The 17,626-nt window shown below is 38.4% G+C and overlaps 1 protein-coding gene across 3 annotated transcripts; it reads right to left on the bottom strand.

Moving 5' to 3' along the window:
* Positions 1–4,651: 4,651 nt before the first annotated feature.
* On the bottom strand, positions 4,652–17,436 carry clcn7 (chloride channel 7). Of its 3 annotated transcripts, none has more exons than XM_029509277.1 (25): positions 17,231–17,436; positions 16,319–16,396; positions 14,965–15,030; positions 13,894–13,959; positions 13,612–13,744; positions 13,354–13,463; positions 12,678–12,758; positions 12,519–12,581; positions 12,276–12,359; positions 11,967–12,060; positions 11,275–11,339; positions 11,016–11,132; positions 10,866–10,920; positions 10,658–10,718; positions 10,121–10,262; positions 9,329–9,422; positions 8,982–9,151; positions 8,436–8,493; positions 7,951–8,078; positions 7,229–7,314; positions 6,939–7,071; positions 6,631–6,690; positions 6,359–6,535; positions 5,548–5,628; positions 4,652–5,441 (listed from the first exon to the last, which is right to left on the bottom strand). In XM_029509277.1, exons 1-25 carry the CDS (start codon positions 17,342–17,344, stop codon positions 5,355–5,357), a joined length of 2,403 nt encoding a protein of 800 aa, XP_029365137.1. In that variant the 5' UTR covers positions 17,345–17,436; the 3' UTR covers positions 4,652–5,354. The 3 variants fall into 3 exon arrangements, with proteins under 3 accessions (XP_029365137.1, XP_029365138.1, XP_029365139.1); XM_029509278.1 differs by having other exon boundaries at positions 5,355–5,441; positions 6,957–7,071; XM_029509279.1 differs by lacking the exon at positions 16,319–16,396 and having other exon boundaries at positions 5,355–5,441.
* Positions 17,437–17,626: the final 190 nt, after the last annotated feature.

Below are 17,626 nucleotides of genomic sequence, written 5' to 3'. Positions count from 1 at the left end.
GTTGAGTCAATTAGAACAACATAAGTGATAAAGATCAGTTTCAGATTCTGATGATGGTATGAAGCAGTGTCCTGGCACTGGTGTTGCTGTCATTATAGAAGTCTATTCAGCACCCAAAATTAAAACACATTTGACATCATAAAATCCCTCCACAGAGGGTGCTGTCTTCTCTGTCATCTGGTTTGAACTTGTCATATTGAGAAAATGCATGTTTTTAACAGCTAAAAGCAGCAACTACAGTCTGCATAACTGATTTGATCAGACTATTTTCACAAATTCATTGCTGTTCATTATTGATTAGAATAACAACAAAAATGACAGGATTCGTGACAACTATTTGAATTCAGGACTTTCTCAAATTTGTCAGGACATCTGGTCACCCTATTGTCAGCTGATACCTGTTTGCATTTTGTCAAATTAAAGCAATTGGAATGATGAAAGAGTTAGCTAGCAGCTCTTGTTTGCAGTACTGCCACAATGCAGAGCCAACTATCACTCAAGAAAACTTAAATAGGATGTGTCGCAGGCAAATTTCAAAGCTTTTGACACAGATTTATCAAACTAGACTCGCTATGCCGTCTTCAAGGAGTTTAATCACAGTGAAAGATAATGCATTACTGTGGAGGTTGCTTCTGTTAAGGGTCTGTGTGCCTATGAACATTACTAAATCCCATCTAGAAAGAAAAGGTAGCTAACAAAGCAACTTGAATATATTCTCCAACTCCCCCTGTAATGTTGACTCAACAGCTTGGGGTTTAAAAAGAGTAGAGTCTGAAAATTTATCTTAAAGCAATAGTTCACCCGAAAAATTCACTCTAGACTCTTCAGTCTACTCACTGTAGGATGGGTGAAGATCTCCAGTTCACATCTTCAGTTTTGTGAACTGGAGATTTTCACCTATCCTCTTATCAGCACAGGGGTGACTAGTTTTTGAGGGAATTTTCATTTTTGTGCGAACTATTGCTTTAAGCTCTGTGGTGGAAGAGCTATTCAGCTATTACTTAATTAAATATACTAACACCACAAAGTACTGCATCACAAGTAAAAGTAGATAATATTATCAGCACAATGTAGGCCAGTATCAAAAGTACTAGTGATTTTGCAATTAAATGTTCCCTCGTGATGCTGTTACTGCTATGTTCATGTTTCATGTTCATGTTTTATTATTGTAGATATTTACAGGGATAGTGTGGATTTTTTTTAAGTTTAATAGTATGTAGTTTGTGGTCCTGACTAGGTCCCAGAGGTCTGACAGTTTTTATTTGTCCTCCAGTCATCGGTCTGAGTAAGGTAAGATTAAATGCTGTTTTAAACTTGATTTGGCTGACTGACTTTTAGAGCGGGTTAAGAGATGGTATTAAGAGTTTTTATAGTGCCAAAATTATTTAAATTCCATGATTGCAGTTAGTTTTCATTATGTGAATGAAAATTATAGTGACAGAGTGAAGTTATTTGGGTGTACGTAGGCCTGTCACGATAACTATTTTTGGTGGGTGTAAATAATGTTACATTAATCAAATAATATAAAAATAATCGTCAGATTAATCAAAAAAATTACTCATTAGATTAATCATTTAATTGATGAATTGATGAATTGATACTCATTAAACCTACACTAGTATACTCGCTGCGGGAGGTGACGGCTAAAGACTCAGCTATTGTGGATGCACTCTAAATGAATACCCTTGAATTGAGGCTATTGGAGTAGAAACATTGTTGAAGCATTGTTGAAGGAAAGAGTGGTGGAGGATCAGAGGGGGACACAGGTCCCAGGTGAAACCTGCACGTGGAGGTTCTGCCAGCAAATTCTGTAAAAGTGTGTGTGTTGCGGTATTATGGTTATGTATTTATGAGAAGCACAGAAGGTGCTTGTGACAGCTTGATCAGCGTAGGTGTAAATTCCATTTTGAAAGGAGGGACGAGTTGGGTCCCTGTTGTCCCTGTGAAGTCTTTGGGCAGCAATACTCTTTACCGGGGAACCCTAACCCAAAATGTACTCACTTATTAATAAATATATATGTGGAGAAGTGTCATAGCTCATCCACTAGTCAAGGAACAAGCTGGACTTAACAGATGCATTGCAGTAACAATGCAAAAGAAAAGAGAAAGAAGTTAAGCTGCGACCTATAAGTTCAATTTCATCCAAGAAAATCAGTCAGATCCTCAGCCCTGGATTGGGGCAATTTATAATTAAATAAACTATAATTATAATACCTGTGTATAACTCCGAGCTAAGAGTGAATTTCAGACCGCTCTAATTTCCAACTTACAAAAGTTCAAACAGGAGAAACATTTGAGGTCACAACAGGGGGGAACTGGTCTGGCCAGCCAGCTCTCCCACTCCCAATAAATTAGTTGGTTAAAGATAAACCTGGTTGTAACAATTGTTACGTCGTTAGAATAGTTTCAGACATTTTTACAAGTAAAAATAGCAAATGTTGGCTAATTCCAGCTTTTCAAATGAAGGATGATTTCCTTTGTCATATATGATGATTACTTGAATATCTTTGAATTTTGGACTGTTGGTCATATAAAACAAGCAATTTGATTATGTTACCTGGGAAATTATAATAGACATCTATGTTCTGTCAATGTATAGGTCATACTGTTAATCGAAAAATCACCCATACATGTTATTAAAAGACGTACTACATATCAATATTCAAATTCATAAACATTCACTGACAGAAATCATTTTGCGGGATGATTTTTTTTTTATGCTGTTCAGCTTTCAAACATGTTTCTTCCCAACGTTATTTTTAGGAAAAATTATTAAGCAATTTAAAAATGTTGTATTTGAGTAACAGAGTACCCCACGACCACCACCAGGCACACAACCAAGCAACCACAGCACCTAAACCTTCCAGAAAACTAGGGAAAACACTCCAACCCAAACAGTGTGGTAACAGTTTGTTGACCTGCTCTTGCAACTTGTTGGCTTTATCTTGACCTTTTGAACTGTCCCTTATTTTAGATAAATTGCTCTCCTCAGAACCTGTCCTTTTTATTCTACAACTTCACATTTCTCACCATAACTGATGAAATTACTCAATGCAGATATTCAGTATTCCCTATACACATACGGCATGTAGTGTTTGTGTAATCTGACTTTGTTTCATTTTATGAATGTGATTCTGCAGGCAGCAGATGAAGCCCTCTTTCAAGGTCCCACTGAGGAGACCACAGTGGGAATATACATTGTCAAACAAAGAGATGCCAGTGATAAACCAGACGACATCGGGATTGTCCTCAAGGGCCAGATTGGGTTGCAGGAGTTGGATAATGTTGCTGATAATTAGCTGCTGCCATGTTGTTTGGCTTGAAGTACGCTTTGAACTCTCTTTCTGGAGATCTAAAATGAAAATGTGGATGAGGAAGGTAAGTTAACGAAAACTGCATAAAATACTACTTATAGTCTGAATCTAAGGTTTTACAGAAATCTGAGCTTTTTTTCCACAAAAGATACTATTTATTGTATCATCAAACCAGCTTTCAGGGAGGGCAGGTGATGGTCACACACACACTGAGTTGGCACATCTTGTGGTGATAAGCAATGAGGAAAAAGTCACAGTAAAAAGAAAAATAAATGATGTGCTCTTGAACACCTCCTTGACCTCCTTTGCTTTTATCTCTGACTGAACAAGATAATTATTGTTGTACCCCTGTACCTTATATTCTTTAAGCTTTCTAAGTCCCCAATTTTCTGTTCTACTTACATGATTTAAGTTCTTATTTTTGACAGTCATATCTAAATGGGTACATTTAATTTGATTAATAAAATACTTATCGGCCTCCAGAATACCTCTGTTCACTCTGTTTGTGGTAAATACATTAAAACCTGACACTGCTCTACAACTAAAATGTGCTACATAAAAGTTTCCTTGACCCTGCCAATATTTTAATGACTTTTCAGCCCGCTTTGAGTGGTTATCTACTCAGGTGACCAATAACTTGTGGTGAGTTTAAAAACTAAAATGAATAGAATTCTTTGGTGAAATCAAACATACATACATTTCAACTTTATTAATTCACAAAAGGCTTATCCAGTGGTTTAAAAAAATTGAGCATAATTAACATTTTTACATGTAGAACTGTTCAAAGACCACAAAAGAGAAAATCAACATAAAAACAATGAGGTTCAAAAAGAACAAAATGAATTATTAATACAACTAATTGGGGGGAAAAAGTTTGTTTCATAAATTGACAAAATGAAGTAATTGTAATTGTTTTGTGTGTTACCCTGGCTGGACAAAGCTTGGATAAGTTGATTAGAAGTGTGGTAAACATTCACTCAGAGCTTATGAGGGGCACTTACTGGTATGCCACATTCCCATAAAATAGAATAGGAAAATGGTTTCTGACTTCCTGACATGAATATACTTCTGTGCTCAGTAAAGCTAAAGGAAAAAAGATTTTTATCTATCTAGAAACCACTTCAAACCAATGTTGTCTATATTGCGTTATGTGAATTGAAACCCAAACTAACTCAAAACATAAAACAAAAAAAACAGACAAGAAAAAAGCAGTAGTTGCCAGCAATAAATAACATTATTCTTTCAGTGCAAATTTACAGAAAAAAAATGAAAATACTAAATTTGCTACCATTGCAAGGAAAAAAAACAAAAACAGAAAACAACAAATCGTTGGTGAGTTTTTTTTTTTGTTTGTTTTTTGTTTTTTTTTTGCAAAAACACTCAACTTCAAATTACTTTAATGCTAACCAAGTTAAATGTCTTTTGCAGTTCAATAGCAAGACACAAAGAGCCATCATTTGAATTATTTGAAATGAATCTGTGTTTCCATTTGATAAAATCATCGATGGCTTCAGTGATCACTGTTTTGCCACAGCATTACTTTTTAAGGGAACTGACTGGTGTTGAGGAGGAAGAGGAGACAGAGAGCTGTGCAGAGGCTTTGATGAACAAAAAGGAAAAGTTTTTTTAACCCAGATCAACTCGTGACTTTCCTTAAATGGTTTAACCCTAATCATTACATTTTCAAAATCAAGTATCCCCCCCCAATCAAAGCCCTCTGCTTATTTGATGCTTCAGCACAGATGCTACCAAAAACTGGTACTAATGATGGAGGTCTTGGATAAATCCAATGCCAATGAAATAATGTTACAGTAAATCATTTCACACAGATACAGAGGCTTATTTTCATCCAACATTTACACCAAGAGCAGTTCAGATATTGAAATGTGATTTCTGGTAATAACTCGGGGGGGGGGGGAGCAAAGATCAGAAGATCCAATTAAAATGGATCTTTGAGCCCTCAGCTGAGTCCTTTTGGGCTGCATAGCTGGTGGTCATAGTTCATCTGTGTGTGTGTGTGTGTGTTTGTGTGCGCGCACACTATGTCTGGGCCAGCTGAAGTTCCTCCAGTCCATGTTTGCCCAGGTGATACCTGGCTAAGTCCTTCCTGGTCACCAGCCCAACCACCTGCATAAGGTCAACAACATCCATTGTCATCATCGCAACAGTATTCAGCATCAGTAAAATGTTATTAAATATTAAGGTAGAGGAATAAGTATAAACAGACACTTACCCTGTTCTCATCATCCACTACCACCAAGTGTCTGAGTCCCAGAGCTCGGAATAACTTGAACACACGAGGAAGAGATGTTTCCTGCAAGCAAACAAACTCACTTAAGTTCAACTTCATTTATTTATTAAAACCTTAACAAAGACAAGCTTTAGCGCCGAAAGGGACGATAAAGTGCTGAAACTACAGCCAGAACAGATCAAGAGCTTTGGTCTCTCGCTTGAAAATACATTTACAATGAAAAAAATAAAAACCCTAACATTTGAGAAGCATGCAAACTCTATGTAGCGTTATAGCCAGTTTGGACAAACGTGCATGCCAGAAACAACCACCGCTCAGTGCAGGCTTTATGGTCCCAGCAGGTGAGACCTCTGTTCAGAGCGTTGTACATTTTGCAACAACGATCACATGAAGCTCAATAACAATAACATTGTGGTTGACTACCAGAGAGAAGGCCCCCGTTTTGGTTCTTATTCTGGCAGAGGAAGTAAAGTGTGGACTCCTGATATTTAGATAAAACTTGACTTTGCTGAGCTTTCTTCTTCTAATTTCGCTGTATACCTGATAAGTGCAAATTCTCACTCCTCACATGGAAAAACTGAGGTTTCCATACATCTTAAAGCAGACATGTTAATGCTGATTGTCATGATTAGTGTATGAATCCTTTCCTAGGCTTAGTTAATGGGATATATTTAAATGTTTTGTGACTTAACACCATTGGAACCACTAGCAAATAATTACTTTCATAGACCTTTAGGGAAGCCACTGATGAACTATAATGTGCCTCTGTGTGTGTGTGCGCGCGCGCGCGTACCTGTGGTACTGTGTAAGGTGTTGGGTTCATGAACTCAGTGAGGTCCATCATACACTCCCTCTCATCCTGAGAGACATGGATGCTCTGGATGGGGGGGAAGCGGGGGTATGCATCCCTGAAGTCCTTCAGCTGGAGCTTCCTGTGGGTCAGCCGAGACCGGGCCAACTCCACAAAAACCTGACAGAGCAAAGAATTTGGTGATTCCATCTTAAAATATCACAATGATTTATTTAATAATGTTGCCAATATCTTCATCCTGTGGATCGTTTCACCTTGTGCTTGAGAAGAACAATGAGCTGAGAGCGAAGGATGAGCCCACAGAGCTTCGCTGGCTGAAAGGGACAGAAGGACAAATGAGGGTGTGATTAATAAAAAAAGTGATCTTATGATATTTAAGTTACATCCTTTAAGATAACGTGTTATTATGAAATGTTCGATTCCAAGAGTGGATTGTGATCATTATTGTATTGTGTCATTTAATGTGTGAAAATGTATGAAATGATGGTAAATAATTATTTCTATGCCTAATAAACAAAATGCAATTTAAAAAAAAAAAAAAGTTGCAAGCAATATACAGTACCTCCTCATTACCAAGAACCTGCACGACAACCGGAAAGCCGTTGTGTTTGGTGGATGTGTTACTAAGCGTGTCCACAATGGTTCCCACCTTCTCTATCCGGTTTAAACAGGTAACTGGAGAACTCATCACCTCTCTGCATGGGAAGGTGAGGAGGGGGAGGAGGAAGAATAGCGAGAATGATGATGGTGGCACAAAAAAAAAAAAAAATAGTGGCAAAGTAACAATAGGAAGAGAACAAGCAAACTGACAAAAATGCTAAATAGAGTTCAATCAATGAAATCGGACCTTACCTGGCTGTCAGCCAGTGGGATGTGGCAGGAGCCTCCCAGTGTAGGAAGGGAACACTCTGCAGCTTAATATGGATGTCATACAGACCCTGATGCAGGAAGGGATCAGTTAAAGACATGCAATAGGAAATATTGCCTGTACAACAGAAAGTTGTCACATTTAAAGAAGCTGCGAGCGAGAGAGAAATGTTTGAAATGACTGAAACACATAAGTTAATAGATGAATTAATTTTGAGTTGTGCTTATTGAGATACTGTTTCTCCAGCTCTTCTACAAAAAGATAATACCATAATAATCGCTGCAGACATATTATTGCTTTTGTTGCAATTTGTTTTTTACTGTAATCTGTCTTTTTGTTGTTTTCTTTAACCAGCTTTTTATCCTGTGAGAAGCTCTTTGACACCTCCCTGAAGGGTGCTATGTAAATATAATTTACTTTTCTTACTTCACGAACAAGTGATAGCAAATGACAAAGTCAATTTAACTTCTTAAAGGGAAAGAAACCCTTCTCTCTGGGACTGTTCCTCAAATTACTACGGTGACTATAACTTCTTGATGTTCTCTGGTTTTGAGTAAGTGTTACTTTTTACCTGCTGAGAATTAAGTACTTCTCTACTTCTCTACTGCAATAAAGCCTAAATGCACAAAAACCATTTTAAGCGTTTGTTACTTCTTTATTTACTAAATTCTGCAGTGGGAAAATGGGGCTGAGCCTCTTTTTTCACCTCTACAATGTAGTCTCCTACTATCTTGGCAGTCATGAGGACGAGCATGATGGGGAAGCCGTATGTGACGTTTCCTGTGGCCTCCACCATGATGACAGTCAGACTGAGAGTCATCCTCACGATGCCACCTGAGAAAAGCAGTTCACTGTTATTGCTACAATAATTTCATATTGCCACCAGAGGCTTTACTGAGCATTTAAACAGAAAACATGAATTGTTTAAAAAAAATTAACATGAGGATCTGAGGGTGGGAAAAAAATCTCATTGTAAAGTATTTTAACGTTTTTTCTACCTATCTAGGTCTCTACCTTTTAATGAGAGCAAACTGCGTTTCACCCATAACCTCCACAGTTTTGGAGGTTATGGGTGAAACGCAGTTTGCTCTCATTAAAAGCCACAATGAAGCCATGACCATTTTTGCTAACTGGGGTTTGTTTCTTTTTTTCCAGTAAAAAAAATGAGGACAAAAGAGGTTAGTCACTCACCTAACTGAGCTGCAGCTCCAATCAAGGCATATTTACCAGGGTCAGCCCACTTTGCTGCCTAAAAAAATAGACAACACAATAAACTGAGATACCAAAGTAAAACAGTTTTGGTGATGCATTCCCTGTGTGTTAATGAATATTAAAAAAATCTATTTTTTTGTCCTTTTATTTGCTTTCCGTATTGTAGCGCCACCATTGCGCTGTGAAAAAAGGTGAATACGAATCAACATCTGCTATGTTGGACTGAGCTAAGAGGGGTATTCCAAGATGGGTGGTTGCTATAATGGTGTATATAGGAGAGCAGACAATTCTACATTATGACTTTAATCCATTCAGTAAGATTGCCTGGCTCAATGAGGAAACTGAATCATCTTGTTGTTACATCCTCCTTCAAACAAAAAACAGGCACAGCTAGAGATCAGACAAACATGGCAGACCCCCTGACACTGAGCTGCTAAAAAAGATGAAGCAGGTTAATTAAAAAATAATGACAACAAAAGTTAACATGTCCTCTTCCTACAGAGCAAAGCTTCAAACTAGACAAACCGAGTTAGGGGTGATGTAGGCCAGCAGTATCCCAAACAATCTCCCCCAGGCTGCTCCTATCAGCAGAGATGGGATGAAAACTCCAGCAGACACAGCCAGGCCATAGGTCCAACACGCCAGAAAGAAATAGGTAAGTGTGAACAAGCCCAGGGTCAGAGGATTGTAGGTTCCTTTCAAAAAACAGACAAGAACTAAATAAAACGAGACTTAAGAGAAAAAGACAATGTTTTGATCTTTAAGCAGTGTTTTCCTCCTGCACATGGCTCCATGAAATGTGAGAAAGCAGTGCACCTGCCTGTACAAATCATTTGTGTATTCAAGCTGTCTTCCTTTATTTAGAGCCTTACCTGCCTGGTTGTGGAAGAGACTGCGGACACTTCTCTCAGGAGTGTTGAAGAAGGCTGTTGCCATAGAATTGTACTCTCCGTCTGCACAGAACAACTAGAGAAAGATGAAAATACGAGTGAAAAAACATTAGGCACCAAGGGTCCAACTAATACTGTGTGTTTGTGTCCTTCATGCAGCTTTTGTGCTGCCTACCATTGAATGGATTAGTAGTCAAAAGTGCACTGAATGAAAACAAGCTGTTCCAGGTTTGACTGAGCTAACTCTCAAAGATGGAATATGTGGTATTTATTTATGGAGCGCTGCCCCTTCAGACAAGACTTAAGACTCTACAATAATACTTGCAGATATTTATGGCTGTGATCAGGTACAGTGGTGCTTTGAGGTGAAAACACACAATGATTTCATTTTCATTAGATGTAAACATCTAATTCTATGTCTTTTCAATTCAATTGTGAAAAAAACTTTTTTCCTTATATTCTTGTTTTTTTAAACATGCACCACCAAAGTTTTCATGGAAAAAGCACATTTGCGGATGGAAATATCAACTGTACAATACCATCTGATAGAAACTAAAAAACCAACATTAGAAGAATACATCTTGCTTGAGTTTGCACGTACACCTGACACACGGACTTCCTTAACAATGGAATTCAAACACACTGTCAACTTCACAATATAAAAGTATAATACAATAACAGACTGTGCTTGTGGCATCCCCAAACTAACACTTCTGAGGTTTTAGCTTTATTACCAGTGTTAGGTGTCAGAGTTGCATGTGTTTGAGAGTCTACCTGCAGAGGATACTCTTCAGCGTGCTCTGGGCCTAAAGGCTGGCAGTCATTGGAAAAGTAGATCATGGTGAATGACACTGTTGCAGTTACTGCAGCAACCAACATGGCCTCCATCACTTGTAAACATGGGCGATGGACGTATCTGACACATACCAAAAAAATAAATTAATCTGATGGCATTTCATACATTTTCACATATTACACCTAGGGTTTTTGTGTAAACTTCCAAAATGTGTAGTGTCGGCCTGAACATGAATGTGGAATTCCCCATGTTAGGAAGTGGACCAGTAGAAAAGGTGCCAGTCAGTCTAGTAATCCCACTTGTTGTCACAGGACAACTATTTATAAACTCCTCAATCACAAGATGATGATATTCTGAGAAACAATTTTGACTGCTCACATGCGAACTTCCTTTTCTTTCACAGGAAGTAAACAATCCCTTATTTTTTGGTTCACTCGACCCTTTTTCCAAAGGTTGAAGACAAGGTTTATTGTACATCTGAATCATGGAAAATTTGTATCCTTTGTAAAGCTTACCTGATCCTGAAGATGGTTAGCCAGTAGTTGAGGATATTAAACAGGGCTCCCAGCAGTCCACCTGCACATAAAAGGGATGAAAATACACACAGAGTTCATGTTTAGATTTTCCAACTAAAGACATTTTGGCATTTCTGTCTGAGGTCAAGAGTCAAGTGCACAACGTAAAGGCTCAAACATATCTGCAAAAATTAAAACATGTTCTTACCTATAGCTCCCATTAAAATGAACAAGGGAATCTCATAAAGGTTGTAGGCCACGCTCTGAGAAAGAACAAAAACACATAGTTACATCTTTGAAATTCACTCACTATAATTCAGGAAAAACGCATACAAGACATACAATATAAGTTGCTTACATCACCCTCAAAGCGTCCAAAGTTGATGAGACCTGGGCTGGAAAGGTCTCCAGTGTTTTTGTGATAGATGCTGAGAAAGAAGTTCAGGGTGAAAGTGGAGATCATAGAGGCAAAGAACTGCAGATTGAGAATGAAAAGGGTAGAAATCACAGAAAGGGTTTTAATTATAATGTACAGGGAATGCATCAACTCTTTAAATTGAATGTGCTACTTAATCATAGATTTATAATTTGGGTGCATCCATGACGGCATGACTTACTATCCTCCATGTCAGCATCTGGTTCCAAAAGGAAGCCCCTTCCTCCAAAGAGAACAGAACGCCACCTGTAGAGCAATCACAAAATCCAGTCTTTACAATACAACTCCAACAAATAGTGACACAACTTGTGAAACATGTTTAAACTAATGGTGTTAATATCTTCAGGGGAAAAAAATTATTAGGAGTTTTAATGATCTTTTTCATATAAAACTGAATGCGATTTATCACCTGTTTCAGATTAATATGATCCAAAGTATGTTTTTGTCTGTATTTTCCAGCAGTTCCTTTTAATGATAAAATATATTTAACCAGGACCCGAACAAAAGCATAAAATAGTGAGCTGGGATTGGGTCCATAACCCTCCGTGACCCAGTTATGCAGTAGCAGATGAATGAATGAAGGTTTTTGCCCTTTTCCAATTAGCGAAGAACGTAAAGTTTAATGTCGTTATCAAATTTGGCTTTTAATTTTTTTTTTTTTTTTTAAACATGTAACATCATTGTTCATTAATCGTGATAAGGTACAGTCTGCATCAGTTCACCAATCACTGCTTCCTTGTATGGCTTGTAGGTTTCCAGTTTGTTTTTGTAGTCAAACTGTTTCTATCTAAGCTCACCTGTCCACACGATCAATACCATACACAATAATAGCAAAGCATGTGATTGTACTAAATGAATTAGCTTTGTTTTTACCAACTGGTGCTCCAAAAGCAGCAGAGACTCCGGCAGCAGCTCCAGCAGAAACAAAGTCCCTTTTCTCTGTGTCCCTCCGGAAATATTCAAAGATCTACAGACACACACCAACAATTAGTTCTTATTTCCACAAGCAGCCTAATCATCATCATTTTTAAACATAAAAAATGCACAATTATGACTGTTAAATTACCAGTAATATTTCAAATGGAAGAAATCTAAAATGAGCATTAGCAAGAAGAAAATTCCTGTTCATAAATATTTTTTTAATCCTACACAATTAAGCACAGGAAATGACCACACACTGACCTTGAAGTCTTTCTTTAAAGAGGTACTCCTACCCTGGGAGACACCTGCAGCTACAACAGCACCTGAGTGAATCATGGGCCCTTCCTGATGGATTGTGGGAAAACAGAAGCAAAAGGGTGTGAAAAGAAATATCGGCCAGGAATTCAAACAAAAACTGCCATTTATATATTGAATGAAATATTGCATCAGCCTAAAAGCAGAAAAAGCTAGGCATGTTGTATTTGCTCTGATAAATGTCTCTACCTTTCCGACAGCAAGACCGCCAACCACTGAACAGATAACGCCGCACACTTTAACTACAAGTGTCTGTGGAGGACAAACACATGATACGTAAAAGTGTAAGTAGATCCACTCGTGTCTGTGTGTGTGTTCGTGTGTTTGCTTGTGCATGCGCATGTGTACCTTGAGTCGTACAACCCTGGGAATCTTGATACCATTTAGGTAACACTTTATCTGAGGGATTCCACTTCCTGCTGCTATGGGCTGGATGAGACACAGCAGAGGGAAGCAAATGCAAGTAAAAGAGGAGAGCTATATCAGAAGTGGCAAGCATTATGAACTATATTTATTATTAATATAAGAGTACACATTTATACCCGAACATGTGGGTATGACCAGATTATACTGTCACTGCTATTTCTTTTCAGTGAAACAAGAAATGGCATGCTCTCATTATCGCACGTGATGATTTTAATGCTGACAGAACAAACATGGTAATTAAACCAACAACTTAACCACTTTTTTTTTTTCCTAAGTCTGGTAAAAGGAGGAAATGATAATGCTTCTAAACAAAACCTCAGCTTTCCTTGATGACAAGCAGATAAACTAGACTGGGAATAGAGAAGGGTGTTAATTTTTCATTTCCAACATTACAAAGACACTATTGCGTAAGTAGTTTTCACTTCTGCATCAGTTTGAATGGCCTCTGCTTAAAACATGTAACCAGTTAAACTCCAATGTGACACTGTGTGGAATATCATTCACTCAAAAAAAAAAAGAAAAAAAAGAAAGAGGAACAACAGATACTGGGCAGAAAATATGCCAAAATAGATCAAATTTCCTCTTCTTTCAGTCTTACCTCAAAATATGCAACTATGATAGCCCCCACCATAACAATGGCAGCATTAAGAACAGCCCAGAGGAGGAGTGAGATCGACAAGCCCCCCACCTCTGTAAACTTCTCTATGTCTGTGAGGTCAAAGGTTAAGGAAAGGTCAGGGGATTCCTATAAGATTGAAATTAGCTAAACATGGCTAAGATGTTCAGCAGCAACTTTTACCAATGTCATCAATTGTTTGGCCTCACAAGGTTTATAACATACAAAACTTCAGGATACTCTCTTTGACCACTTGGTATTTGAACCCAGCCAGCTCTTCGACCGCAATGTCAATGAAACAGGCGATGAGGCCAGTCAGAAAGCCAATCCAACCACAGACCACCCAGCGACTGATCTCTAGACAGCGGAAGCCCTGAAAACACAGGAGTGTAAAGAAGCAGAACAAACAGCTGACAATGGATGATGAAGCTAGCGCAGATAAAGGCTAAAGACTATAAACAAATAAACAAAAACATTTTTGATCATATAATGATATATCCAGGCCATTAACAGCCCACTCACCAAATAACTCATCCTCCTCTCCTCCTCCAGAAACAGCTGGTTTTCAATGTTATCATAGTCCAGACTCTGGAATTGGACATAAAATGAAAACGGCAGCTCAGGAAATAATTTTGATTTAATTATTCAACGTGTGATATTAAACGTATATACCTAGAATTTCACAAAGCTGACTGTGCATCAAGACCAGTGGTGAAATGTAACGAAGTACAACTACTTCATTATTGTACCTAAGTATGTTTTTCATTTATCTGTACTTTCTACTCCATTACAATTGTACAAGGCGTACAAAGCTGCAGAGAATTCTACTGAATTGAATGGGCTTTCCGATGTTTCTTATAATGTCTGCTGTGAAAACTTAATGACCGCTGCCACTAGCAAGGGGTTTTGTGCTTCTGATTCACACTCTTCATACCATTTCACAAGTAGTACATTCTTTGATTGTAACGGAAATTCATGGTCATTTGAATCTAACATATTGCTACGCAACACCTGCAACTTTAAAGTCTGCTAGAAGGACTATTTTTTTCGATGGAAACCATGAAACCTTTAACTTGAATGTGCTTACTGCAGTCAATATAACACAATGATTTGCATTAGATGGCTGTTTTTATAGTAAAATAAAAACTTTTGAAGGTATAAGCAGTCTTCTTTGTTAATGGCATTTAACCCATAAAAAAAATAATAATTCAGATTTTTGTCTATTTATACTTTTACTGAAGTATGGTGTTTGAGTACTTCCTCCACCACTGATCATGATGCTACAGTACATTGGGTCAATAACAGCAGCCTTAGTATAAACCCAAAATATGCTGATACAAAGCTGATTCTATTAGCTGTTGCCAGTTTACAGGCTGCTAAAGAAGATTACTGTTTGTTACCACATGTAGTTGGGGTTTTACTCCCTGAAAGGTTGTTCATATACCAGTTAGATTTCACTGTTTCCAATGATGAGAAAAACAAGGAGTCATAAAAATATGAATATTTCAAATACACATGGAGGCTTGAAATAACTATCAAATGTGATTAGGGCTTCTTCAGTTAATAATCTGTTTGGCAAATGGGCAAGCTTACTTCATATTTAAGTGACAACAGCTTCTCATTGTGAGGGATCTCTTTGGGGCGCCCCTTTATAGAGTCCTAAAGGAGAAAAGAAATGTAGAAAAGACATAGGTGATCATATCAACAGTGACCTTAGACCTCTGACCTGCTGACCTGGGAGCTAAGTTACTAGAAGGTACCAGGCATTTTTGTTGGAACAGGAAGGAGCACAGCAGCATTTTATAGATCATCTAAAAGCAACATCGGAAAGATATTTTTATACTCAAAAGTCATCGAAAAAGAAAGAGTGCATCCTGACATGCATATAAGCCAGCTACAACCAGTTTAAAAGTACTACTTCACAATGGCAAGCAGTGTTAAATAGACTTTTGTCAGAGAGCTGTGGCCCATCTGTGCAGCCAGACAACCAGCAGCAACACATACAGCTGAATAAAATAACTGACATTCACAAACACACTGGAAACAATCTTCCATTTACAGCAGGCAAGAATCAAACAGATCACATGCATGCCATGGCATAACCATTGGACTGAAACTGTGGGTTTCTGTCACGGATGGAAATGAGCATGCAGACTAAGTAACACCCTAATGGCATCTAGCATTAGTCATATGGCTCTATGTGGGACTGCAAGCAGTGACTTCCCATTTCATTTTGTAAATGCATCAGAACAACTGAATTTAAATTACTTTTTCTAATTTTTTTGTTGTCACAATATGTTTCTATTGCCTGGTTGAGCTCACTTTAAAGATTAGACTTGGCGTAGAATTAGGTTAGACTGAGTTTAGTGTGTGGAATCGATTTTCCGAAAACACAATACTGTATGGCTCCACTTCATCATTTGTAATGTATCAGTGGAAACCATAAGACTGTTTCCAAGTGTGTGCCTTTCAGGCACATGGCATGACACAGTTGTTGCTGTGGCAATTTGCCCAGTTAACAGGCCCTTTCTGTGTCCACTTTGCCACATTCGCTTTAGTTGTATTAAGCAAGATGCTGCTGATCTAAAATAAAATACATCACAGCCTGATCCTTAAACTTCATCTCAGGGTGTACCTCATGAATTAGCCATTTAAGTTCCATGAGTACACAGCATCAGTCAGACTAGATCTGTGCCAGAAGCGCATAACAAAACACACATGACAAGTGTGAGACTTAATTGGCTGTCAATGGCCTCTACTTTATGTGTTGATCACACTTCATGGATTTAAACGGGCTGAGGTTTTATAGTTGCAGTAGATGAACAAACTATGTTTCAGGATTCTAAGAAGTGCTGCTAAGAGTTTTATTGGAGTGAAAATCAATAAGAGCAACAGACACAAAGAGACACAAATGTGACAAAAAGAGTGTTTCAAGCTCAGGCTTTACCTCATCTGATGTTATCTCCTCCTCCAAATCCACCGTGCTCAGTCTGCCTATCTGAAATATACTGCCTCCTTCAGATTGCTACAGACATCAAAGACATCACAGAAATACATATAGAGCTGTAGTGGTTTCAGAGCTACTGTGTTATTATCACACATATGTTGGAAATCCATCTTAGAGAAATTGTAATAACACTCGTCACATTTTGTTCAAGTTCATTTTAAATTTAGCCACATCCATTCTATAATGGTGGCGATTTCTGCCGAAACGATTATATTTGCAGTCTCTTGAAAGAAACAAATGATAAAGAGTCACGTGAAAACATTAACCTCAGGTTCACAGCTAGTTAACTTCTACCTTTGGTCCTGATGGTGCAGGAAGTGACAGGGCGGTCATGGTGGCTGCATTGGAGGAGCAGAGGAAGTGCTATTTTTCCAGTTGTGTTTCTGTTTTGGCCTAACTGTCTTGTTTAGTCTACAGACAGCAAATTATTGTTTTCTCCATCAAACTGACTTCTACGCGTGCGACTAGAGAGCAACTTCTGAGAACTCGCTGTAGGGGAAGATTAAGTTTTTGTATTATCTTTCTGGATAGATAAACATAACTATATGACTACTGAATTATTGAATTACTCGATCCTCAAACTCGATTGAATGACATCTCGCCTCAAAGAAAGCTTAATAAATAATAATAAATAGCGAAGCGACCGGCTGCAAACATGACAGCAACAACAACAGCATAAAAAATGGATGTTTTGTATGCAGCGATGCTTTAACGCTCATTTCAGGCACATGGCCCATGCAGTGTTTGACACCATGACCCCACGTTACTTTATATCACTGCGACACAGCATCTTTGCAGTGCTTCAGGAGTCGTAGCTGTTAGCCTCTCCGTTAGCCACCATGCTAGCCGTACCTGTCTGGAGAGCCTGGGCTGCTCGGAGCCGTTGAGCAGCGGCGTCCCCTCCCCGGCCGCCCCGGACTCGTCCGCCCGGCTGGACCACGACACTTTCTTGGTGATGTTGGCCATGCTGCTGTCTGGTGGCTGGCTGTCGCTAAATTATTTCATTAGCAACAGTTGTTGTTGACTAACTATTCTCCTACAGCTCCCCATGATCACATCGTAACTCGTGATGCTTTGTAAGGATCGCGTGAAGGGCCAAATATAATTGAGAGGCGCGTTGCATGGTGGGAGTTGTAGGTCTGATGTTGAGAGGCTGACTGTCCTGTCGCTGTGATCAGTTTTCAGCCTAACTGTGTAAATGCACTCGGGATTTTTAAAAAGGCCCCTGTCGTGTATTATATAGTATCT

Source organism: Echeneis naucrates, chromosome 8 (genome assembly GCF_900963305.1).
Source record: "Echeneis naucrates chromosome 8, fEcheNa1.1, whole genome shotgun sequence".
Taxonomy (NCBI): Eukaryota; Metazoa; Chordata; class Actinopteri; order Carangiformes; family Echeneidae; genus Echeneis; species Echeneis naucrates.
This window is presented reverse-complemented; position numbering and strand designations above follow the sequence as displayed.